The sequence below is a fragment of the Peromyscus leucopus genome, chromosome 3, assembly GCF_004664715.2.
Source record: "Peromyscus leucopus breed LL Stock chromosome 3, UCI_PerLeu_2.1, whole genome shotgun sequence".
Lineage (NCBI taxonomy): Eukaryota > Metazoa > Chordata > Mammalia > Rodentia > Cricetidae > Peromyscus > Peromyscus leucopus.
This window is the reverse complement of record NC_051065.1, coordinates 22,828,665-22,855,526: the sequence shown is the minus strand read 5'-3', so window position 1 is coordinate 22,855,526 and position 26,862 is coordinate 22,828,665. Positions and strand designations below refer to the sequence as shown.

The 26,862-nt window shown below is 37.9% G+C and overlaps 1 protein-coding gene across 2 annotated transcripts in view; it reads right to left on the bottom strand.

Annotated features, from left to right (window-relative positions):
• Positions 1 to 333: 333 nt before the first annotated feature.
• The window catches only part of Samd9 (sterile alpha motif domain containing 9), a 69,753-nt gene continuing 43,224 nt past the window's right edge, over positions 334 to 26,862 (bottom strand). The window contains exons 1-3 of one of the 2 annotated variants that reach the window (XM_028869784.2): positions 20,875 to 21,100; positions 14,895 to 14,975; positions 334 to 5,336 (exon numbers count right to left, since the gene is read on the bottom strand). In XM_028869784.2, the coding sequence (XP_028725617.1) occupies positions 583 to 5,328 (4,746 nt within the window). In that variant the 5' untranslated portion in view covers positions 5,329 to 5,336; positions 14,895 to 14,975; positions 20,875 to 21,100 and the 3' untranslated portion in view covers positions 334 to 582. Of the gene's footprint in view, positions 5,337 to 14,894; positions 14,976 to 20,874; positions 21,101 to 26,862 lie in introns of those variants that run through there. The other variant, XM_028869785.2, reaches the window with a different exon arrangement.

The following is a 26,862-nucleotide window of genomic DNA, read 5'->3' as shown; positions in this document are numbered from 1 at the left end:
ACACACACACACACACACAGAGAGAGAGAGAGAGAGAGAGAGAGAGAGAGAGAGAGAGAGAGAGAGAGAGAGAGAGCTAGGAGAATAAATTTCAAATATTCTTATAACAAGACATAATTTGTGAATCAATGAATATATTCTTTAGCTTAATTTAGTTTAGTCACTTTATAATGTATACATATTTCAAAACATCATGTTGGATACCATAAATATGTACTTGTAAGTTAGAAGTAAAGAGTGAACTGATAAATTACGGAGGTAAGTTTTATGCAGGAGACAGGGGAAGACTCCTCCCAGCAAGATTCTAGTGAGACCATGAAGACAAAAACCATCTACATATTTTGGTTCAATTTTATTTTGCAGATGTTTAGAATAAGTTCTTGACAACATAGTTACACAGAGGGAAGAATAAAAGGATTCTGTGTACCCATTACACAGAAATAGCCTGAGGCTCAGCCTTGTTTTTCTTCTGTTACCTCCATTCCCACTACACAGAATTACTGAGTTGTATCTATAAGTAAATTAAAGGAAAGAAAAATGATGAAACCAAAACCACATTTCTAGATGGGGAAACTCAAGCTCTTAAACAATTTTAATGTCATAAGCAAGAAGGCCTCCAATGGAAAATCCTAGATAAAAAGACACCTTTTCTATGCTTCTCCCACTTCTAAGTTGACCGAAGTGAGTGGGTGTAATTGGTATTGTGATTTTTTCATTGATTCCATACTCTATGTATAAATTGTTGTTTTCAGCTCGTCCCTGTAAACGAAGCAAAAGATCCTGGACTTTTTTCTCTTCCCATACTTTTCCACTATGCCACAAGGAATTAATATCAGACCTTTCAAAATTTTCATCAATTTTTCCTTTGTGGATAAGTCTGTTTCTATTGTTGCCTTTCCCAAGAAAGAAATATGCAATTGGTTGCTTTGTGCGGTACATGCGTTTATATTGCCCCCTGAAAGAATTTTCCAGTGCCCGAGCGTACTTTTCCATTTGTTTAGAATCTTGATCTAGTTGTTGGTTTTCTGGCCAGAATAAAAGAGAAGCTAGAAAATAAGGTTCTGAAAATTGGTAAGTCAGTCCAATTGGTTGCAGGATCTCTCGAAGCTGCTCTTTCAGTCTTTTAATTGGCTTCACTAATTTGGAGGTAGGGTTAATACAAGAGAGAATGATGTTGGCCAAGATGAAATTTTGCTTTTCCTTTTGCTGGGTTTTGCTAACACATTGCTCAAGAAGGGAAGTGTATTTGTTCACTATATCTTCCATGGAGCCCACAGCGTCTTTTGGACTTTTGATAAGATATTCTAAGAGTCCAGAAAACTTGTCTGCTTTTAAAGCTTCTAGGCCTCTCCGAGTCCTTTCTACTTGAAGTGGTAGACTGAGCTTTGATCTAAAATTTTGATTTTGTGACTCTTCCAAGGGACCAAATATATCTACATACCTCTTAAAGTACCCACCCACCTTACTCCGATTTTTAGACTCTTCATATTGCTTTATATTGTTTCTGGGTTTTAGAAGGACAAAGTAATCATCAAAAAAGTCAAAGGATCTCTTCAAAGAAGATTGCAGGTTAGTTAGATATGGAATAAAATTCTTGAGTGCTGACTTAAATTCATTTAGATCTCCTGGGAGATCCCGATTTCCTGATATAAAGTTGATCATATCTTGCTTAGATAGTGCATTTTTGTTGTCAAAAAAAGGAAGGAGTTGGAGGATCTGGATAGTATAGAGCCCAACTTCTATCTCTCCTTGATAACCAGCTATATTGTAAGTATCATACCTCCTTTTTGACTTCTGATACAATCTTTCTTTCCCTTCATACTCTCTATCTTCAGTTTGCTGTTGAGAATCTTTGAAAGCATCTGATGCATGCACAGCTGAATCTAGAAGTTCTGTTAGCTCATCAACCGAGATAGTCCCATTTCTTATGTTGTCATCTATCCACCATCTTATTTTACTTTTGTAGACTTGACCTAGTGTATCTGAGATGTAGGAATTATCAGGCTCTATCTTTTTTGCTTGTTTTGCCCAGGTTAGAGCATTTTTAAAGTCCTTCTCTTTAAGGTAAAAATGTCTTGCCAAGGCTTGGCAAATGAATGCATTAGGGTTGAATCTACGGGTAGCTTCAAGTAATACATCTTTAACTGCGTCATTTCCTTCCTCTTTATGTAATGCTTCAATGAATGGAGAGAACCAGTTTCCAGTCTCACCTTCATGTTCATTGCGTTGTCTTGTGAGCAGCAGTGTTTGCATATCTTGGAAAAACTTGCTTTTTCCTAAACCCATATCATAGAACACATTTTCTGTGAGCATATCCATCACAATTTCACTTTTGTTCAAATTGTAGCTTCTCTTCAACTCTTCCAGCGAGACAGTGGCAATCAAATGGTGAATGATGCGCACTCCACAGTAGCTCCCACATTCTATCACCTCCGATTTGATTAGAATTGTAGAGTAGGTACCCATCTTGTCTTCAAACTTCTCTGTCCCCCAGAAAGCCTTCTTGTTTGAGATTCCTAGGAAATACTCACACTGTGAGAGGGAAATGGTAGTGTCAGGTACATATGCATTAAGAAGAGCCAGGAAAGCAAAGAGCTTTGCTTCCTTGGTGGCAACATTTTGTCCTTTCAGAATGTTCCTGACTACATTTTCTATATACTCTCTGTTAAAGTTTGTTTTCATGATCATAAAAGAATAAAAATCTTCAAAGTTTTTATGCTGTTCTTTGATTTCCTTCAATTTAAGCTCAAATGCTCTCTGTTCTTTGTCAGACAGTTGGTGTACCAGAGCAACGCTGTCTGGGATCTTTGCACTTTTCTCAGGATTTTGTGACCTTGTACAATTTAGAATGATCACCAGAGGCTTCTCATATCGAATACATTTGTTAGCAACAGCAGTTTGAATGGCGGCCTGAAGAAGGTAGACGTTGTCTTGCTCTTCAAAATCATCAACGAGGAGCAGCACAGGTAAGTATTCCTGATGGCTGGTTGCTCCATAGGTGATTAAATTTGTCACCTGTTCTCCAATTTCTGAGAAATCTTCTGTCTTGTTTTTCAGCACAGCACATCTGAACTTCTGTCTTAGCTCCCAGAGAATATGCATGGCCAAAGTGGTTCCTCCACAGCCTGGATGGTGATACAGATGAATAATTTTTGCACATACTGGTTGAGAAGACTCTGCCCATTCTTGAATTTTTTTTTCAAGTTTTACATATTTATCCCTTTTTACAAATGATGAAGAATAGTTTTCAGAAGAGAAGTAGAAGTTCCACCAGGACACTTTGCCACCCCTGTAGAAGTCTTCCTCTTTGGATGTCTTGAATTCAAGTAATTTCTTTTTGTCTTTTTCCAAGAGTGTACCTTCACATTCATTCTCACAGAGAATTTCCAAAGCAGTCATGATTTCTTCTTCCTTTTTCAGAAGGACAGTAGATGAACCAACAGATGGCAAGAATCGCTTTGAAGACTGAGTTAAAGATTTTAACTTAAGAATAGTGCCATTTATCTCTGCAAGATTTAAAGTAGAAATACTTCGTTTCAATAATTCATCTTGCTGTCTTGATAATCTTGCTTCAAGTAGGTCTTTCCATACCTGATATATGAGCGAGCGTACACAAATACACAGCATATTTTCCATTCCTTTGAGATCTTGATAAAAAGCACAGAAAGTCTCAATCAGAGGGTCTCTTGGATCATCCACAGGGGACAGTAATAAAAATACCACCAAAAATCTCCCTTTTGGCATTATGTCATCACGTGTAAGAAATGAAATCAGCCTCCTGACTTCGGAAGCTCTTTCTCTTTGCCAGGAAATTGCATCTAAGGGTTTGTATTTGTCACTTTCCAGGTCTAACCTGCCATTGCAGAAAATCCAGCTGGGTTGCTGGTAAAGATTCAGACTAGAAATCTTCTCGTTTAATGTAGTTTTTCCTTCTACAAATAGGCTTGGAAAGTGAAGGTTTGCTACTCGGCTTCTTTTGAAAGCCTTGACTACACCATTGCACTCAGATTCAGGATCAAATTCCAACACAGCAAACCATTTAATTTCCTTCAGGAAATCTAAGTGATTGGTTTGATCTGGATGACATTTGTTTGTAACAAGTATGTACCACTCATAGTGTGACTTATCTAACAGATCCTGGTATCCTGTCAACAGGTCAATTAGCTTTTGTCCCTCACTCTTTTTTCCATTTGCTTTTACTTTGCAGTTTGTTTCTGCTTCTTTCCTAGAGTCTGCCACTGCTTTTAAATCTAACTTAAAGGCTTTGAAATCAGCTTTATTCCCTATGATGTCCTTACTTTGGGGCCCATCTCGCACAAAGACTGAGCATTTTGAACTTTGTTGCCATGTTTGGTTCTTAAGATGTTGCATTTTGATCTGGAAATAGTCTTCTCTGCATTCAGCGTGTTGTGGAATGACATCTACTTCAATAACAAATTTGTTAGATGGAGTACTATTGGGCAGTAAAACTTCAACAAATCTTGGCTCTCGAATACACTTCTTTGCTTGTTGGACCTGATGGACCTCAAAATACTGCTCTATCATCAGATTGAAGTGGTCAATTAGAGCGTCTTTAGTGACAGTGGTGAGTTCCACACCAACAATTTTCCCCTGGGGTTTGTCTTCGACTCCAAAATGAATGGTGCCATTGGTACGTGAATTCATACACGCTGAAGCAAATCGGAAGGTCTCATTGCTAAATTTCATCTTGATGTCCTCTTCTGTGGCTGTTGCTGTGTTTGTGAAGGCTTTGAATTCATGTACCGGGTCAATGAGATTGAGTGGCCCTGTTTCAGGCTGTAGGATGAAATGTAATTTGTAACGATATGGATTACTGAATTCATTGAAAGGGTATGCAACACATGTTGGTCCTGGAGATGACTGTTTATCCTGTAGCTCTGTTTTATCTCCCATCAGCTCATTTTTTTCTGATTTAGAACTTTTAGCCTCTGGCCTCACTGCAGAAGCATCCACCTTATCTGATTTCTCTTCACCCCTTTGGTTTTGCTTTGAAGTCTCTCTACTTTCGGTCTGGGTTTTAGGAATATTTTTACTGCCTTTTGTCTTCTTAGGTGTCTGAGTAGGATGTTTTGAAGATGCTTTCTGCAATTCTTTGAATAGCTCTTCTATTTGGATTGCTGGTCCATGGGTTATGCCCATTTCAACAAGATTGTTTTTATTTAACCACTTCAAGACTGCTCCACTCACATCCTCTCTCATCAAGATTTCCCTGTGCTTTTGGCCAATCTTATGACTTTCTAGCCACAGGTTTACATCCTCTTTGGTCCAGTCATCTGTATTTTTTGGGAGGTTGAGTTTCTCTGCCATTCTGATAGCTGTATAGAGAAAAAGAAAAATGATGTAGTTTATAAGTGAAAACGTGAAACATTCATTTTTAAATGGGTAAAATATGCGTATATCAAAACATTTGTAAAGTTTCTGACACCAGTTTATTTTATATCAACCAAGAGAAATACCACCAAATACATGCACAACACTTTTTTTATTGAATTGTAGCACATTATTCCCAGTTTATTTACTTTCTTTGCCTTATATATAAAGTATATGGGGATATTTCCATTTATAGATCTTCCTTTTTATGGTTGTCAACTATAATGTGTGTTTTCTGTATTATTAAGGATATTCAACCCTGGCATATAGAAGAAAAGAAAATATGAAACTAAGTGTAGAACTAAGCATAGATTGTTCAACTTGATGTGATACAGACAAATGAAATAGAACATATGAGTGTTAAGCATAGTTAGAAAGGAATAGAATATTAAGCAGTAGTTAAAAATTTATGATAGGCATAAAATACTTAATATTTTGAGCTATTAATTGGGTTTCTCATTGGTAAACTATTCTGATGCTTTGTGTTATCTACTCAGAAAATATAAATCCCAGGATAGGCTATCAAAGTAATTGACAGTTAGATGTGGTCAGACGTAATTATTTGTCTACATCTTTCTGATTAGAGAAAGTGTATGCCATCGACTGAGAACCTTTTGTATAATTCAGCCCTAAAATTGGACAGACCTAAAATATGTACACAGTAAGAGAGGTAGGTTTTAACATTTCAGACAAGATTGTTAGAATTCCTAGCCACTGCCCCAGCTACATGACTGCCCATGTAGCTAGGCAAGAGGTTTAGTCATCCCAGGGCCTTACATTCTATGTAATCCGTGTGCTGTGTGATCACATAATTTGCTCACAGCGTGATCACGCAATCTATGCACATGCATGGCATAGCTATCTAAGCCCATCTGTGCATGTGCAGGGGGAACCTATAAAAAGCAGGTTCCATCTATCCATCCTCTCTCTTCTTGCACAACCTTTCTATAGGCCTAAGCACCTCCTTTTGTCCCCCTTCCCCTAATGAACTCGTATAGTGGGCTTTGTTGTACCTAGTGGCTTTTCTTGCACTGTAAATAGTGCCACGTAATGAATAACATTGCACTGCTTAATAAACAGCAAAGATGAGATTGGGTGCATTCTGGGTGGTATTGTCATAGACAGGTTTTAACATTTTAATCTAATTAGCAAAATGATGTCATTAGATAGATGACCATAATTGTGTATATACAGTAAAATATCTAAAGAAATCATTTTAGAAGCTATAAAAAGTAATCCATTGAAATATGCATATAAATGTAATTATAGAAAAATTGTCAAGTAGCTCAAAAGAAGACAGAAAGATAAGATGGACAAAGAAAAAAATAGAGAATAGAGAGAGTACAGAAGCAGGATTAAGTCCTAACATATCAATAATTACTTTCAATATAAATGTTTATATACAGAAATTAAAAATACAGAATAGGTAGACTGAATTAAAACAATAGCTATACTCTATCCTGTTTATATGACACCCAATTGAAATATGATATGAGCAATTGAAAGTAAAAGTATAGATAGATCCATATCATTCAAATATCATTCAATTAAATACAGACATAGTTATACTCACAAACTACAGACAAAGTAGATAACAGGATAACAGAATAAAGAAAATAATCAGAGACAGGGATATTATATATTGATAAAAGGTCACCCAACAAGATGTTACAGAAATCCTAAAGGTATTTGCACCAGGCAAAATTTATATCACCATTGCAAAATGGGTACTGTAAACACTGTTAAGGTTTTACAATTCTAAGCAAATCTACATAAATAACTATAGGCACTAATACCTTTCTTTGCTGTAACAGTTGATACAATAGTTAAAAAGCAATAAAAAACATATAGAAAAATTTAACATTACCAGTATAACATTACCATCAATCAATAGGCTCTGAATAGCATTTATAGAATAATCTAAGAACCAAAAAGACCATTTTTTAATAGTCAAGATTTTCCATTTCCTAAACTATAAAGCAAAACTCCAACAAATTTAAAATAACTGAAATCACACAGAATGTTTGCCAATCTTCATGATTTTTATGAGTTTATTTAGTGCATTTGGGTGTATGTTTCATGTGGGTGCACATGAGTGTCAACTTGATGGATTTTAGAATCACTATAGAAATAAACTTTTGGGCATTGTGGTGGTTTGAATAAGAATGACCCCTATAGGTTCATACAATTGAATGTTTAGGGGAGTGGTACTATTTGAAAGGATTAGGAGGTGTGACCTTGTTGGAGGAAGTATGTCACTGACAGGTTTTGAAGTTTTCAAAAGCTCAAGACAAGCCCAGTGTGACGGCTATTATTGGTCATCAACTTAATTACATTTTAAATGGACTACAATCAAGTAATTGATTGTAATCTTGAAAGTAACTACAATGAATGAATAAATGCATGTACAATCAAGTACACCTGTGAGAGATTTTGGGTGAATCCACTTTGAGTCTAGTCCTTTGAGGTAGGAAGACACACACAATTGATCTGGATATTGGGGAAGAATGACACACCTTTAATCTGGACTATGCCTTCTGCTGGAAGTCTATATAAGGACATAGAAAGAGGAAGCAACTATTGGATTCTTGGACCTTCTGTTCACAGCCAGACATTGTTGGATTAGCCTGCAAGTCATTTCAATAAATCCCATATACATACACATATGCATACATAAATACAAATATATACATAATATACCCGCACCCCCCACTCCCACCCCCCCACTTATTCTATACTTGATTTTTTTATGTTAGCTTTATTTGCTTCATTTTATATTTTCACATATGTACCTCCTACCTCATCACTCTGTTCATCCTTCCTGCTCTGCACAAATCTTTCATGTTCATGTCTATTCTTTTTGTTTTGCAACCCCCAAGATTGGTCAAGGCCATCTGATGCACATTATTTTTTTAAAAAGTTTGAAAATTTTTTTTAGCATAATTTCAGTAGTTTTATGGGTAGACAGTATTATTGTAAAATTTATATGGAAAAATCAGAGAATACAGTACAATAGGTTAAAGAATAAGGTAAGGAAGCGTTTCAAGACATTTTTGACAACTGCAATTATTTAAGGTCTGTGCTATTAGTGAAGAGACAAATATATCAACAGAGCTGATTAAAGTCCCAGAAATAGACTCATGCAAATATATCCAAATGATACTCGAGACAGATGCAAAAGTTGATCGTGTGGAGGATTCTAACAAATGATGCTAGAGTAATGGGAAATCCACTTTAGACCCAAAGTGAACTTGAAATGGGTCATATATTTACATATGTAACACAAGACATAATAAATATTATGAAATATGTACAAGAAAATCTTCATGTTTAGGTATGTTCCTTTTATTCCTGATCTCTCTAAGACCTTTGTCATGAAGGGGTGTTGGATTTTTTCAAAGGCTTTTTCAGCATCTAATGAAATAATCATGTGTTTTTTTTTTCAGTTTGTTTATATGGTGTATTGACAGATTTTCGTATGTTAAACCATCCTTGCATCCCTGGGATGAAGCCTACCTGGTCATGGTGGATAATTTTTTTGATGTGTCTTGGATTCAGCTTGCCAATATTTTGTTGGGTATTTTTGCATCAATGTTCATGAGGGAGATTGGTCTACAGTTCTCTTTCTTTATTGCATCTTTGTGTGGTTTGGATATCAGGGTAATTGTAGCCTCATTAAAAAGAGTTTGGTAATGATCCTTTTGTTTTTAATGTGTAGAACAATTTGAGGAATATTGATAGGTAAAAGTGGAAATGAAAAATTTAGGAATTCATTCTCAAAGCTCAAAGGCAAGTTTCACCAACAGAATACTAGAACTGGAAGAGAGACTCTCAGGCATTGAAGACAAGATAGAAGAAATCAGAACCTTGGTCACACAACATCCTGGAAATCTGGGACCCTGTGTAAAGTCCAAATCTATGAATAATAGGAATAGAAGAAGGAAAAGAAACCCAGAAGAAGGCACAGAAAATATTTTCAATAAAACCATAGAAGAAAATTTCCCTAACCTAAGGAAAGGTGTATCTATCAAGGTTTAAGAAGCACAAAGAACTGGGTGGTGGTGGCACACTCCTTTAATCCCAGCACTCGGGAGGCAGAGCCAGGAAAATCTCTGTGAGTTCGAAGCCAGCCTGGTCTACAGCATGAGATCCAGGACAGGCAACAAAAACTACACAGAGAAAACCTGTCTTAAAAAACCAAAGGAAAAAAAAGCATACAGAGCATCAAATAGACTGGATTAGAAAAGAAATTTCCCATGACATATAATAATCAAAACATTAAATGAACAGAACAAAGAAAGAATGTGAAAAGCTTCGAGGGAAAATCACCAAGTAACATATGAAGGTAGACTTATTAGAATTACATTCCAGTTTTCAGTTGAGACTCTAAAAGTCAGAAAGACTTAGAGATCACAGATGCCAGCCTAGACCACTATAACCAGCAAAACTTGCAATAACAGTTGATGGAGAAAGAATTCCAATATAAAAACAAAATATAAGCAGCATCTATCTACAAATCCAATTCTACAGAGGTGCTAGAAGGTGATTAAACTGAAGAGGTTAAACACACCCAAGGAAACACAAGAAATAATTGTCTCATATCAGCAAATTAAAAAGGGGGTAAGAAACCCACACCAGAACAACAAAATAATGCTGTCTTAGTTATAATTTATGTGATGAAACACCATGTCTAAAGCAACTTTGGAAGGAAAGGGTTTATTTGAATTACACGTCCATATCACTGTTCATCAATGAAGGAAGTTAGGACAGGAACTCAAACAGGGCAGGAACCTGGAGGCAGGAGCTGATGCACATGGCATGAAGGAGTCCTGTTTACTGGCTTGTTCCTCATGGCTTGCTCAGCCTGTTTTTGTTTTTTAATAGAACCTAAGATCACCAACCTAGAGATGGTACCACTTATAATGGGCTGGACCTTCTGCCATCAATTATTAATTAAGGAGATGCCTTGCAGGCTTGCCTAGAGCCTCATCTTATGGACACATTTCTCAGATAAGGCTCTTTTTAATCTCTGATTGACTCTAGCTTGTGTAAGATTGATGTAAAACTAGCTAGCACAAATGGAAATCAACAAACTGCTCATAGATGACTCTCATTACCAATGGTCTCAATTCACCACCACCAACAAAAAAAATACAAACTCACATGATGCATACGAAAACAAGATTCATCCTTCTGCTGTGTCCAACAAACATGCCTTAACATCAAGGATAAACATCACCTCAGAGCAGGATGGAAAAACAAAATTTCCCAGAAAATAGACCCTAGGATTAAGCTGGTATAGCCGTTTTAATATCTGACAAAATAGACTTTAAACCAAAACTATTCAGGTGAGTTAGGGACAGACAGTACAAACTCATCAAATAAAAAGAAAATCTACCAAATCTATACATCAAAACAAGGGCACCCAAATTCATAAAAGAAACAATACATTACTAAAATCACATATTGACTCACACACTAATAGTGGGTGAATTCAATAACCCACTCTCACCAATAGACAGGTCATCCAGACAAAAACTAAACAGAGAAATGTTGGATAAATAACATCATAAACTAAATGGACCTAATGTATATTTACAGAACATTTCAGCCACACAAAAAGAATATACCATCTTTGTAACACCTCATGGAACTTTCTCCAAACTGACCACAGACTCAGACACAAAGCAAGTCTCAACAAATACAAGAAAACTGAAATAGCATCCTGCATTCTATCTGATCACCATGGATTAAGGTTTGGATTCAGCAACAGAAAGCTTACACACACATGAAAACTGAACAACTGAATTAAAAATGGGTCAAGACAGAAATTAAGAAATTAAAAACATTTTAGAATTGAATGAAAATGAAGACATAACATACTCAAAGTTACGGGATACAATGAAGGCAGTTATAAGAAATAAGTTCATAGCACTAAGTGCTTACATTTAAAAAAATTGAGAGAACTAGCTCATCTTTGTAACTTAATAGCACACCTGAAAGCTCTAGAACAAAAAGAAGAAATAATCCAAAAGGAATAGTTGGCAAAAATAATCAAACTCAGGGTTGAAATCAATAAAATAGAAACAAACAAACAAATAATAAACAATACAAACAGTCAATAAAGCAGAGTTGGTTCTTTGAGAAAATCAATAATATTGACAAATCCTTATCCAAATTAACTAAACACAGAGTGAGAATATCCAAATTAACAAAATTTAGCAACAAAAAGGGAGACATAACTACAGATATGGAGGAAATTCAAAGAATCATATGAACATACTTTAAAAGCCTGTTCTACACCAAAATAGAAAATTTTAAAGGAAATGGATAATTTTCTTAATATATACTAACTACCAAAGTTAAATCAAGGTCAAATAAGCAATTTAAACAGATCTATTTCTAATGAAAAAGAAGCAGTAATTAAATCTCCCAAGCAAAACAAGCCCAGGGCCAGACGGTTATAAGGCAGAATTCTGAAGACTTTCAAAGAAGAATTAACACGAATCTCCTCAAATTATTTCTCAAAATAGAAACAAAGAACATTGCCAAATTCTTTATACAAGTCCACAGTTACCCTCATACCTATATCACATAAAGACCAAATAATATAAGAGAATTGCAGATTAATTTTCCTTATGAACATAGATGTAACAATTCTCAATAAAATATTTGCAAACAAAATCCAAGGACATATAAAATATATCATTCACCATGATCAAGTTAGCATCATTTGAAAGATCCATATATATGGATATATACATATCCATATATATATATAATATGTATACAAATAGAAAAATGTAACCCACCATATAAACAGATTGAAAGAGAAAAAACACATCATTAGATGTCGAAAAGGCCTTTGACAAAATCCAGCACCCCTTTGATGATAAAAGTCCTAGGGAGACTAGGGATACAAGGGACTCAAAATAATAGAGGCTATAGTAGTTTGAATAAGAATGGCCCCCATATAGGTCCTTCACTTGCTTGGTTAGTGTTACCCCAAGGTATTTGATACCATTTGCGGCTATTGTAAAGGGTGATGTATCTCTGATTTCCCTCTCAGCCTGTTTGTCAATTGTATATAGGAGGGCTGATTTTTTTGAGTTGATCTTGTATCCTGCTATGTTGCTGAAGGTGTTTATAAGCTGTATTAGTTCCTTGGTGGAATCTTTGGGGTCACTCAAGTATACTATCATGTCATCTGCAAATAGGGAAAGCTTGACTTCTTCCTTTCCAATTTGTATCCCCTTAATCTCCTTATGTTGTCTTATTGCTCTGGGTAGAACTTCAAGTACTATATTGAATAAGTATGGGGACAGCAGACAACCTCCACAAAGACTACTGGCAATAGTTGAGAGAAAGCTGGAATTGACCTTCTCTGGTGATAGGATAGCCAAACACCCTAACTGTCATGCTAGAAACCCCATCAATGACCTAGGGAACCGGATGCAGAGATCCAAGGCCAGGCCCCAGGTGGAGCTCCAGGAGTCCAATTGGCAAGAAAGAGGAGTGATTGTATGAGTGAGAATTGTTGAGACCAAAATTAGAAAAAACACAGGGACAAATAGCCAAACGAATGGAAACACATGAACTATGAACCAATAGCTGAGGAGCCCCCAACTGGATCAGGCCCTCTGGATAAGTGAGACAGTTGATTAGCTTGATCTGTTTGGGAGGCATCCAGGCAGTGGGACCAGGACCTGTCCTCAGTGCATGTGCTGGCTGTTTGGAACCTGGGACTTATGCAGGGTCGCTTGACTCAGCCTGGGAGGAGGGGACTGGACCTTCCTGGACTGAATCTACCAAGATGAACTCAATCCTCAGGGAAGTCTTTGCCCTGGAGGAGATGGGAATCAGGAGTGGGCTGGGGGGAAGGTGGGGGTGGGGTGGGGTGGGAGGGGGAGAAAACAAGGGAATCCGTTGCTGATATGTAAAATTAAATTAAATTATAAAATAAAAAAAAAGAATGGTCCCCATAGGCTCAAATTTTGAATGCTTAGCCACCAGGGCTATTTGAGAAAGATTAGAAAGAATAGAAGATGTAGCCTTGTCAGAGGAAGTGTGTTACTGGGAGTGGGCTTTGAGGTTTCCAGGGCTCATGTCAAGCTCAGTGTCTCTATCTTGGCCTTCAGATCATGATGTATCCCTCAGTTATTGCTCCAGCCTCTGCCTGCTGCCTCCATGCTCCCTGCCATGATGATAAAGAACTAAACCTCTGAAGCTCTAAGCAATAATAGTGAAATATGCAGCCACAAAACAAAATTATGTCATTTACAGAAAAACAAGTGGAACTGGAGATGGTTAAGTTAAGCAAAGTTAAGTCAGAAATAACTCTGAGGAAAGGCACAGTGGAGAAGAGCTGCCCACCTCATGTCAGTCAGGAAGCAGAGAGGGAGAAGGAGTCAGAGAGGAAGAGTCTGGTAGATGAAATAAACTCTTCAAAGCATGCCTCTACTAACATTCTTCCTGTAACTAGGTCATTTCTTTAGTTTGTACCATCTTCCAATAAGGCTATCAAACCACGAATCTACCAATGGTTTAATCTATGCATTAGTTCACAGTCTGAATGATCCACTCCCTTTTCATGACACAGCATTTCTGTACATTGTGGGGACCAAGCCTTTAGCACATGAGCCTCCAGGGGATATTTTATATTCAAGTCACAATATACAACAACCTTCATAAACCCTAAGAGAACTGTGCTTATGGACAAAGCCAACCCCTAATGCTACAATCTGTTCACTTCCACTTACATGTATTCTTGAAATGCAAGGTCATAATAATAGACAGCAGATTAGAAGCTACTGGAGTTAAGGAAAGAAGAAGTACGAAGAGTGAGTGCAGCTAGAAAGACCCATAAGAGAAATGTCTGTGTTGCAACATCTGTGTTTTGAATGTACAAACGTCAATGTGAAGTTTTACTATATGTAGCATTAACAGACTTTGCCATTAGGGAACCTTGATAAAAGGTATACAGACCATATGGTTATTTCTTACAACTGCATGTGGATGGTGGTGATTGCAGATGAAAGTTGAATTAAAAACAATGCAAAATTAAAAAGGCATGCATTAAAGAGAAAACATTTAAAATCAAACAGTAAGGAAAATATTGAGTATCAAAACTTGAAAGAAACAGTACCGACCATATCTGTGGAGCTTATAGGCTTGAAATTTTTTTATAAAAATAAAAGAATGATTATTTAGTGAGTTCAAAGTGCAACACAGTAAAGACAGGGAAGAAAGAGGGAGAAAATAGAGTTAAAATAAGAAATTTAAAGAAAAAAGTAGAAAACACAGTCACAACGGAGATACCAAACAAAATCCAAAAGTGGTACTCAATTAACGGTGATAGAATTGACACACATGTGGAATCCATCAAGAATAAAATAGCGATAGAAGAACTTACCAGATGATACAAAAGTTAAATGAATCAGAGGATATTACAACCAACTTTATATGAATAAACTTTGAAAAGTGAGATGAAATATATGACTTACCAAAACTGACTTGAGAATCAGGAAAAGGAGTCTCACTGCCCAGTGTAAGGCTGTAGGTCACAGAGGTCACTGATGTTCCCACTATAGTGACAAGAAACAAGATCAATGCATTTGGAAAGCTTAGACTTTTAAAGTTATGTCCCTGAAGACAGCCAACACGACAGGGAGCATAGTTAAGTTCTGAAGGCGGGAAGGTCTCTACTAGGTGGACTAGGGGCAATTTGCTGATTCTGGGTTGGAGCTGAGGACAAAGATAGGACTAGTCAGAGGATGACAAAGCAGTGGGGCTCTCGACAGCCATGTGAGTGGATGCAATAGATCAGGCCCTCCCCATTCCAAAATCTTAACCAGTTGCAGACATTCAAAATTAAACTGCATGGATGTGACAACACATGCCAACCAGAATGGCCGGCATTAAAACCCCAAATGCTGGTGAAAGCATAGAGTGAATGGAGGTTTTGGAAAGTGCTGGTAGGAATGCAAATCATTTCAGCTCATCTGGAAAACAATCTGAATGCTTTTTATCTAATTAAGTATATACTTACCTTATAAGTCAACAATTTTAGTGGGAAAAAAAGTCTGACTTGCTGATTCAGCAAGGACAGAGACAGCTCTGACACATACAAGAGGGAGTCAACTAAAGCACCAACACAGAGAACATATTCTGTGAGTGTATTTCCCTGAAGTTCAAGGACACATAGAGTTAACCTACTACAGTAATTTCTGCTTAGGGGTGTGTTTTCTGTGGTGATGTGTTGTGTCCCAAATATATTGTGCACCCTAATGAAGTTTATCTGAAGATCAGAGGAAAAAGCCAGCCATTATAGTAAACATAGAGGTCAGACAATGGTAGCACATGTCTTTAATCCTATCACTCGGGAGGCAGAGATCTGTCTGGATCTCTGTGAGTTCAAGGCCACACTGGGAACAGAGCCAGGTGTGGTGGTACATACTTTTGAACCCAGCACTAACCATAAAGTTCTGGAGTTCTGTACAGACAGGAAGTGACAGAGCTGGGCAGGAAGAAGAAGTGATGCAGCTGGGCAGAGAGAGGAAAGGAGATGGCAGAACAGAAAGGCATATCGGCGTGGGTATACAGGAAGTAGGTCTCTTTGGGGACTGAGGTGTAGGTGAGGTGAGATTTTTTTTCTGTGACTTGTCCTATTCCTCTGATCTCTTAGTTTTTCATTCCAAAATTTGGCTCTGGAATTTTTTTTAAATAATAAGACTATTTAGCAATTCATTTTACAGTTTCTGGGAATGGGAAAAAGGACTCTGTAGGAAGTTACATAAATAAAATTATGGAGAAACATCAGAACTGTATCATGGAGAGAAGCTCATGTCATATAAATCACATTCATTTAAAAAGCCACCAATACCTCTAAAATAGATGATGAAATAAACAGATGACTAAAATAAAATAGAGACTGCATAGCAACAATGTGGTGGTATTGTGTTCCCCAAAATATTGTGTACTCTAATAAATTTATCTGGGGTCAGAGAACAGACAGCCACTAGGTACAAAGGCTAGAAAATGGTGGCACTCACACCTTTAATCCTAGCATTCCAGAGATAGAAATCCCTCTGGATCTCTGTGAGTTCAAGGCCACATTGGAAATAGCCAAGCATGGTGACACACGCCTTTAATCCCAGAAAGCCAGCCTTTAATCCCAGGGAGTGGTAGTAGAAAGCAAAAAGATATATAAGGCGTGAGGACGAGAAACTAGAAGCATTTTGGCTGGTTAAGCATTCAGGCTTCTAGCAGCAGTTCAGCTGAGAGCCATTGGGATGAGGACACAGAAGCATCCAGTCTGAGGAGACAAGACCAGCTGAGGATCCGGCGAGGTGAGATAGCTGTGGCTTGTTCTGTCTCTCTGATCTACCAGCATGGACCCCAATAACTGGCCTCGGGTTTGATTTTATTAATAAGAACTTTTAAGATTCCTGCTACACAACAAGACTATTGTGTGCTCTAAAATTGAGTGTAATGACTAATTCAAGGCTAGGTATTCAAGTCTCAAAATTTTATCAAACAGTTAATATTTCTACATCAGATTTCAGGACTAGATCTGATGTGCTTTTCCACTCACAGTTAATTCTGAGTTTTGTTTTCTTTAATTTCTCTAAAACTTTATCTAACATTATCTACCTTGTGGATATAGCTCAGTGGTAGACCTGGGTTTAGATCTCCAGCACATGAAAACAAAGACTAACTGAAGAAGCAGATCTACTCTCACCATTAATAAAGCTCACCAGACAAGAGTAAGTACAAACACCTCACTAGGTACCAGCTTGTGATCTGAAACATGCCTTTCCATCCATATTTGTATAGTATTTTTAGATGATAAACTTGTTCCTAGCCAATCTTCTTGCTGTCTCATGTGATTTATTTGCTCCCCCGCCCCTCTCTCTCTGTTTTCTTGGGGATGAAAGTCTAAAAGAAAGATTAATGTCCCACTTGCAGACTTTGAATTGGGATAAACTTTCCGAATACTCAGACTGATTTCAATGAAGAGGACTCTTACACAATGAATTTAAGCTGCCTGTTTATAATGGAATTTACAACACTAGCATATCAGAAAGTCCTTTAATGATGTCCCCTCATCCTACCTGTTCATTGTTTCATTAACAGTTTTAGTTAGCATACAAAATAATGTTTTTTATGATGGCATTTCAATTTTTTACTTATTTGCATTAAATTTGTGTGCAGCATGCATGCTTCTGTATGTGTGTGTGAGAGAGTGTGCATATGCATGTACTTGTGTGGTTTAAGACATTGTGAGTCTTGCTTTATTACTACCCATTTTATTTCCTTGAGTGAGGTTTTCTTACCCAGACTGCAGCTAACCTGGCAACCAGCAAGAACCAACAATTTCCCAGTCTCCACATAGATGTGTGCTTGGGTTACAGGAAGGTCACTGCCCCAGGGTTTTGGAAGTGCAAGCTGAGGATTCTGACTCAAGTTTTCATACTTGCACACACAGCAAGTGCTCTCCTTACCCACTCACCATCTCTTCAGCCACATATTAAGAAACCTTCATGTATTCTGTTCCACTTTAAATTTCATAAAAGCAGACAGAAAAATATTTTATTTATATTGTACAGGCTTATCTAATGCACAGCTCCCTGGATGCACACAGACAAGGACAGTTATATAGTCCAACCCATAGTTATAAACTTAGTTAAAACATTGTGTGTGTGTGTGTGTGTGTGAGAGAGAGAGAGAGAGAGAGAGAGAGAGAGAGAGAGAGAGAGAGAGAGAGATACAGAGAGACACAGACACAGACACAGAGACAGAGAGACAGAGATGCTGTAAGTGGACGGCCTGGTTTTCAAACGTGAACTTTGTGGATGACTACCTGTCACAATGTCAGAAAGTTGGATTGCCCTACACCACACAAGGGACTGCAACAGCAAACTTCCTCATACACATCTCCAGTAGCATCTCAATGTTGGTGCACACAATCCTCCAAGAACAGCTCCATAGCACAATTCCTAAGGTTATATTCCAAATGACCATGTTTTCTCTGCCAGAAGCCTGTGCAATGATATCACCTTCTACTTCAGAGGTCATTGTAGTACCTTTTATCACTTGAGTGACCTTGTTTTAAGACAACAGTCTACCTTTTCTTTCCTGACAGAAGTGCACAATTCCTTACGTATCCTGTTTCAAACCTAAAGTTCATACTTATTAATGGCCAGACAGGTACACTATTTTATATAACTTCGTAACATTTAAGTATATGTAGTATTGGCTGGACCTGAAATGGAAGATTCTGAAGGACACCAGGCATTAGAAATGCTATCTTCTCTGTCACAGTAGCCCACCTTGGCCTGGTCCAACTTCCTAGCACTTGTACCATTATAGCTTTCCAATACTGCTTGATGAACAAATTGTAAAGCAAAACAGATCTTAAGAGCAATTCTTCTTCATTTTGAGGGATGAAAGTCTGGACTCAACAGAAATGACCCAGACATAAGAAAAGAGCTGTGTGAATGACAGAGAACTGTCATCTCCAGTTTGTCACTGTTTGTACAATTCATCTGACTTGTGGGCAAGGAGAAGGGGGCAGGAGATGACAGTGCCTTTACTGATTTTACAGCTGTCTAACACCTGGTCCCACTGACCACTAGTCACTCCCACATAAAAGCAAAGCCGTATACACCCACATGCAACTGTCCAGCTCTGAGCCTCAGCTATTACCTGCTTTTGTTCCCCTGTCTAGCCCAGCTCTGCTGCCCACTCACTGCTGAGACAGAGTGAGCACATGATGGTCATTCAGTTACCTGGTGTGCCCAGGCTCCTGAGTACAAGTCCAGAGTTCTTGTGCCACATCTTATCAGGACACCTGGAGTCTCACTAACTTTATCATAGTTATACACATGTGGTCCCCGCCGCTCTGTGTGTCATAGCATAAAAATACAAGGTGGAGTCATGAGTTAGGTGACTTATTTGTGCCTGAGCTGTATGCCATAAATACATCAGAGTGTAAAGTTGAGTCTTCATGTCAGAGTTGGAAGCATGGAGATCTGGGCTGGGATATTTGGTTGAGAAAGTAAGCAAATAAAATTAAAAGGGGACGATTTTCAACGTTTTCACTCCTAGTTTATGTAACTGAACAGGTTTCACTTTCCACACTATTTCCTCTAGAGCAGTGGTTCTCAACCTCCCTAATGCTGCGACCTTTTAACACAGTTCCTCATGTGTGAGGGCCCCCAGCCATAAAATTATTTTCATTGCTACTTCATAAGTGTAATTGTGCTACTGTTATGAACAGTAATGTAAATATCTGTGTTTTGCAATTGTCTTAGGTGACCCCCATGAAAAGGTCATTTGATCTCCCACCCTACCCAAAGGAGTCACCACCTACAGGTTGAGAACCACTATTATGAAGCCTTTGTAGAGTCTTGATAGCTCTTCCTTTAAATAATGCTTTAAAAGCACCAAAGAGGCCCCTTTGGGAGAATACACTCTAGGCCATGAAACTTCTTTCCATGTGCCATTGTATTAATGGTTTCTTTAGACTGTCCTGTGTTCTAAAAGGCTTGCAGAAACCCTGAAATGTGCTCCAGTATCACATGTATATAAAATCCCTTAGGAAAAGTGAACAGGAGGAAGATTAATTAGGACCTTAAAATAGTGATGTGTGGGTGTGTGTGTGTGTGTGTGTGTGTGTGTGTGTGTGTGTGTGTGTGTTGTTCTGGGGTATAGTTCATGCTTAAAACGTATTTTGATGATATGTAATATATATACATATTGATCACACACAAACAGAAACACACACACACACACACACACACACACACACACACACATTAAAGTATCTCTCGGAGTTCCCCTCTGAGCTTACACAGTATAAAGAAGGAACAGAATTTTCATGGCTGAAACCACACACTTATGAATTATGACTTTGAGTTTGTCAGCTTTTCTGAAAGGAGGTCTTTATTCAGCTACACATCCCCCTTCAATAACATTATCGGTTGCTTTGGGGGAATCAGATGCAAGTCTCTGATTCTTATCAGGAACACAAACTGCCCCAATTCCAAAACTTACTACAGGAAGCTCTAGCAAGCAGTCCATTTCTGCTTCTCCCAGATGCATCTGATTTTACATTAATATCCAAGAGACAGTCAAGGACTCCATTTTCTAAACTTCCTGTTCCTTAGAGTGATTGGGGGGTTGTGTCTTTCATTGATTAAAATATTTATTTTTTCCTGAAGATGCTGCATTTCTTTGAGGATATTAATAGAGGTCTCCCATATTTTCAACTACATCTTTAATAGAATGCTATGACTAATATAAAGCAGACTCCTTTCATAAACAACACATAGTCTAGAAGTTCTAGGCTCAGAATATTATTAGTTTTGTTTTGAAGTATATTTAAGCTTTCTAACCACAGAGTACATTTCTGCCTGTTCAGTGAACCATTGCTGTAGACACCAATAATAGTAACAATAACAGGAGAGATTTCGTACTTACCCAAACTTTCATATTTCTTCTATGTTTGAAGAAAAAAAAAAAAGGAAAAATTGTCCATTTTGGTGGAAAAACTGGTGTCTGTATTTTCTTCCTCCTGAGATATCAGAGAAAAAGAACTTCATTTAGTCTTGATTACAGCTTTACTAGCCAGCACATCTATGTGGATACCAGCTCAGACCGGCTGAGAAACAGCAGGGTGTGTCTGATGCTGGCAGGGTGAACGGAAGTGAAAAGCAGTTTCGATTCTCCTATAAGGGAAGACTTTTCTGAAACGCTTTTTTTCCTGTTTCTCTCTGGTACCAACTATGCCACCTTCTGGTTTGTTTGAGTAATGCCCAAAGATTAAAGAATGAGATTTGTTTGAGGACTGGCTCCCATGTCTATAGGCAAACTATGGGTGATTCTGTTTAACTGATCACCTGGGAACACCCGATTTCTTTTATTTATAGTATTTAATATTGTTTCTATCATATATTCTGTTGCCATAACTCAATACAACAGGCTAGGTGATTCATAAACTAAAGATATGTATTCCTTATGTGTTTTGGAGGTGAGGCTTCTGGCTGCCTGGCTCCCTATGTCCCCAGGTAGACAGAGCGGCACAGGCTGAGGTGGGACAGGCTTGCTCCCTTGGGTCTCTCTCCCTCACCTAATGAAGCCACTATAGATATCATGATGGTAGGTGCCCTCAGTTTTGCATATAATCTCGATTACCTCCAAAGGCTCCACTGCAAGAAACCATTAATGTAAGTCCTCAGGAAGCAAGTTCAAACACAAGTTTTAATAAGTTACAGATGGACTAAAGCATAGAATGCTATAGTCTAAACTAACATTTTTGTAGCAATGCCAACACTTCACTGGATCACTTTGCTTTAACCATTAGTGTTAATAAATCTTTATATTAAATAAACTATTCAAAGAACAGTGCTACAAGAAAAGTTTGTTAAACATATATATATACATACATACATATATATATGTTTACATACATATGCGTATATATATACACATGTGATTGAAAGATGTTAAATGATTGTTTTAACATCTCCAATTGTCTAAATGTATCACTTGGAGAATTCTCATTAATGAAGAAATATTTGGTATTTCTGAGGAAAGACAACACAAGCTCTGCACTGGCACACACGGAGAGTCTCTACATCAGCTCCAGGTCGAAGTTCCTAAGTCCTACAACCAAACGTGTGCTGTCTTCAACAACAGGGTCTTACCATCTAGTTCCCATGGGCAACCAGGAGCAATGGCAATAACCTGTATTGCTTTGGCGGCCTCTGGGAACTCTCTGGTTCTAGAGAGGTGTCCCATACCTCACACTGGGATTTACCCATAGTGGACCAACATTATACCCCCTTGCTGGGTTATCTCTACTCATACTCTCCCTCCCAATTACATTATTCTTGTTATCTTATAGAGTAATATGTTTCCATATGGCCTTTTCATAACCCCTGGTTTTGAATAACCCTTTCCCTCAACCCTTCTTTTCTCCATCGCTCATCACCCAAACCCATCCCCCACCTTGCCCTCATTTACGTCTTTTATTCCTATAGTTTGCCTGTCTACATCCACATAACAAGTATTTACTAGCCCTCCCCCATACCTTAAATCCTTCCATCTCCCTGCATGGTATGTTTCTTACTTCCCACTCTCTATAGACACTCCAACCTAAACTCAGAAATGTAAATATTCAAAATTAGAATCTCATATGTGACATAAAGTGTTCCTCTTTTGGTTTGAGCTACCTCACTCAACATAATACTTTCCAATTCCACTCACTTTTCTGTAAGTTTTAGATATTTTTAAAGCTGAGTACAATTATATTGTGTGTATATATATACACCACATTTTCATTATCTGTCAGTAGATGAACATCTACTGATGGGTTTCCATGGGTATAAGCTGGTTCCACTTCTTAACTATTGTGAATAGAGCAGCAATGAACATGGATATGCAGTTGTAAGATATCGATAACTTTGGGAATACCACAAGGAGTGGACTAGCTGGATCATGTGGTAGTTCTATTTTTACTTTTTGAGAAACCTCCATACCAGCTTATACTCCTACCAAGAATGAATAAGTGTTCCCCATTCCCCACATCCTTGTCAGTATCTGTTGTTTTCTTGGTAGTAGCCATTCTGACTCAAGAAGGTCATCTTAGATCAGGTCAGATTTACAAAAGGATGAAATCAATTCATATACAGGATGAAGTGCCACCACTGCCTCTCCTTTTACAAGGGAGAGATGGAGAAGGTCCAGAGAAGTCACCAATGTGGCGTCAGGAAGCCCTCCACAGTCCAAGAGACAGCAACCCTTTCCCCATCTGGTTCTTAAGGAGTGATGTATCTTTAGAGAAGACCACAGCCATTGGGCCACACCACACTATTCAATTGGTCATTGGACAGAATGGCAGAATTCCCATAACAAGGTAGACTCTCAAAGTAGCTTTGTTTTGTATTTCACTGATGGCTAATGAGTTACAAAAGTCCATGTGAGAACTCACCAGTGAATGAAAACGAGAACATGTGGGCCCAAGGTGTGGTTGAGGAGAAGGTTTTTTATTATAGGTACAAAGGAGAGAACAGCCAGAGGCATTTGAAAGAGTCCAGAGCAGAGAGAGATAGCAGTAGACTGGGCATGGCCAGAGGACTGAACCAGGAGGAGAGAGAGAGAGAGAGAGAGAGAGAGAGAGAGAGAGAGAGGAGAACAAGGGAGCAATAGAAGAGGGAGGGGCAGAGAGGGGAACAGGAGACAAGAAGAACCAAGAGGCCAAGAGAAGAACCAGAAGCACCAAGAGGAACCAGGGGAGTGGGCAGCTTTAAGTGCTGGTTTATATAGGAATCAGAAGTTGGGGGCAGGGAAGCAAAGCTCAGGGGCTGGAGAGGTTTAGGAGAGGGGATGGAGATGAGAAGTGCTGAGAGGACCAGGACTCTAACAGACACTTGTGATGCTGAGAGAGCCTGGTGGCCAGAGTCTGCTTGGATATGCTAATAGGCACCTCAGCCATTTGCCCTGAGTTTCTCTGGGAACTAACTCTTAGGTCTCAAACTCAAAATGGCTAACTGATGTGGCCAGTCAATATATCAAAATAGACTCTGGATGCCAGCCTCCCTCCATTTGCACTCACAAGTATCTGTTACAGAGTTATCCTGGCTGGTTTACCCCACATTCTACCCTAAACCTCCAGTCTCAAACTCAGCACAAATGGCTAACTCTAACAACCAGAAAGACTCACAGAAAATAAGACAAGAAGACTGAAAAGAGTAGAGAAGACATAAATATAAATACTGGAGGACACGTACATCTCAAAGATGGGCAAAACATAGCAAAGAAACACACTGCACACACACACACACACACACACACACACACACACACACACACACACACAGTAGGAGGGAAAAAGTTACCATGATTTCTCCCTAAGTTCACATCTTGTCAACACTGGAAACTAGAGATAATGAAATGCCAGAAAAACCATTCAAAAACTCATTAGAAAAATGATTAGTGATCAAATAGAAGACTCAACTAAATAGATAAATGAATGAAACCAATTCAGGATCTTTAAGAAAGTTATCAATGCGGATGAAGCAGTCAATAGTTTAGAAGAGAAATTATAAATACATGGGGAAAATACTCAGGAAGGAAATTGAGATGTTAAAAGGCAACAAAAACAAAATGGTAAAAATGAAGAGTCAGGTAATCAAACAAAACAAGCAAGGAACAACAGCAACAAAACCAAACAGTGGAAAGCATCATCCATAGACAAGACAAGAAAAAGAAAGATGTCAGAGATGGAAGACAGAATGAAGATACACATGTATAAAGAAAAGAAAGAGTATGCCCAAAACTTTCAAAAACTATGGGGCACTTTCAGAGATCATGACTAAGAATCTGCAGGACAAGGAAGGAGCAAACGTAAAGAATAAAAGCATAGACGATTAGTTTAATGAAATCATCACAGAACATTTTTCCAAACCCAGAGAAGGAAATGGAGATACATACTCTTGATACACTTAGAACCCCAAAAGACACCAGCAGAGAAGAATTTCTTTATGACATATCATAGTCAAATTTTCAAAAATATCAAGAAATTTAACAATATTAATGATGGTGAAAAATATTAATTCCCATACAAGGGCAGAAGTATCAGAATACATTAGATCTGTGATAATGAAGCCTAAAAATACAAGAAGGCATGGGATGGTGTACTTCAGGGCTCTAAAGTAGATACCATTAACAAAGTTGCTATTTCCAGCAAAATTATTTTTTAAAATTGATAGAGGAATAAGACTTTTTCAAGACAAGTACAAATTAAGCAATTAATGACAACAAACTAGTATTGCAGAAAATATTTGAAAGAATCTTATGCACAGAGAAATAATGAAACAAATATAATCCATAATAGTGTAGAAAAATGTATTTAATGAGAAAGTAAACAAATAAACCCCTAGTACTAACAGGGAAAATAAAAATAACTAGGAACTCAACCAAATAGAGCAAAACCCTGGGATAGAACAAAGCCCCCCCCCCCGCCCAGCAATAATCTTAAATGAAAGTGGCCAAAACTCTCCAATTAAAAGATGTAGATAAAAAATAAAAACAAATAATTAAGAAAAAAAGAAGACCAACAACTTATTGTCTCTAAGAAATGCTGCAGAAACATGCAGAAACTGAGTATCAGAGGACAGACATGAACTTCCAAGCAGATGGAAGCTGTGAATAAGCCGGGATACCTAAACTTATAAAGTCTTAAGAAACTAGGACTAGAAAGAACATGCCTCTATACAATAAAACTACATGGAATAAACTTACATCTGATATTATACCTGATATTCAAATATTGAATGCATTTCTTTTGTAATCTAAACCACAAGGGTGCTCACTTCCTCCACTTTTATTTAACATGATATTTTAAGTTTTATTCAGATCAACAATGCAAAAGAAATAGGAGGGATACAGATAGGAAAGGAAGAATCAAATTTATCCTTTTTAGTAGTGGACCTATTTAAGCATCCTAAACATTCTACCAGAAAGTTCTTAGATATGATAAACACTTTCAGTGAGGTAGAAAGGTACAAAGCCATACAAAACTCAGTAAATTTTTGAATAGTAGTAACAATGTTTCTGAGAATGAAATTAAATAAAACTCACCCACAGAAGTCTAAATAATGAACAGGAATTAATGTAATCAAGGAGGTAAATTATGTCTACAATGAAAACTTTAGGAAGCCAACGAAAGAATTTGAAGTAGGCAGGAGATGATGGACAAACATCCTTTGATTTTAATTGGCAGAATCAATATTGTAAAAATGTCTGTGTTATCAGAGTATTGCAGAGTTGACACAAGCTCCATTTTCCAGGAGCTGTTTCATAGAACTAGAAAAAACAATCTTAAAATTTGTTTGGAAACACAGAATGTTCTGGAGTTAAGCAGTCCTAAGCTGAAAGAACAATATGGAAACATCACAATACAGCATCTTGAATATACTGCAGAGCTTTGGTAGTGAAAACATGGAAACCAAATGATACTAGCACACACAGAGACATGAAGACCAATAGATAGAAGACCCAGAAACAAATCAAGTTACAGACAAGTCATTGTTGATGAAGATGTCAAAAATACACATTGAACATAAAAGCATCTTCAACAAACACTTCTAGTAGAACTGGCTACCCCTATTTAGAAGAATGAAACTAGTTGCATGCTTCTTAACCCTGCAGAAAAAAATCACATGAGTTAGCTGTTTGAAACCTGGGACTTATGGAGGGACGCTTGGCTCAATCTGGGAGGAGGGGACTGGACTTGCCTGGACTGAGTCTATCAGGTCGATCTCAGTCCTTGGGGGAGGCCTTGCTCTGGAGGAGGTGGGAAAGGGGGTGGGCTGGGGAAGGGGAGGGGGGCAGGAAGGGGGAGAACAAGGGACTCTGTGGCTGCTATGTAGAACTGAATAGTATTGTAAAATAAAATAAAATAAA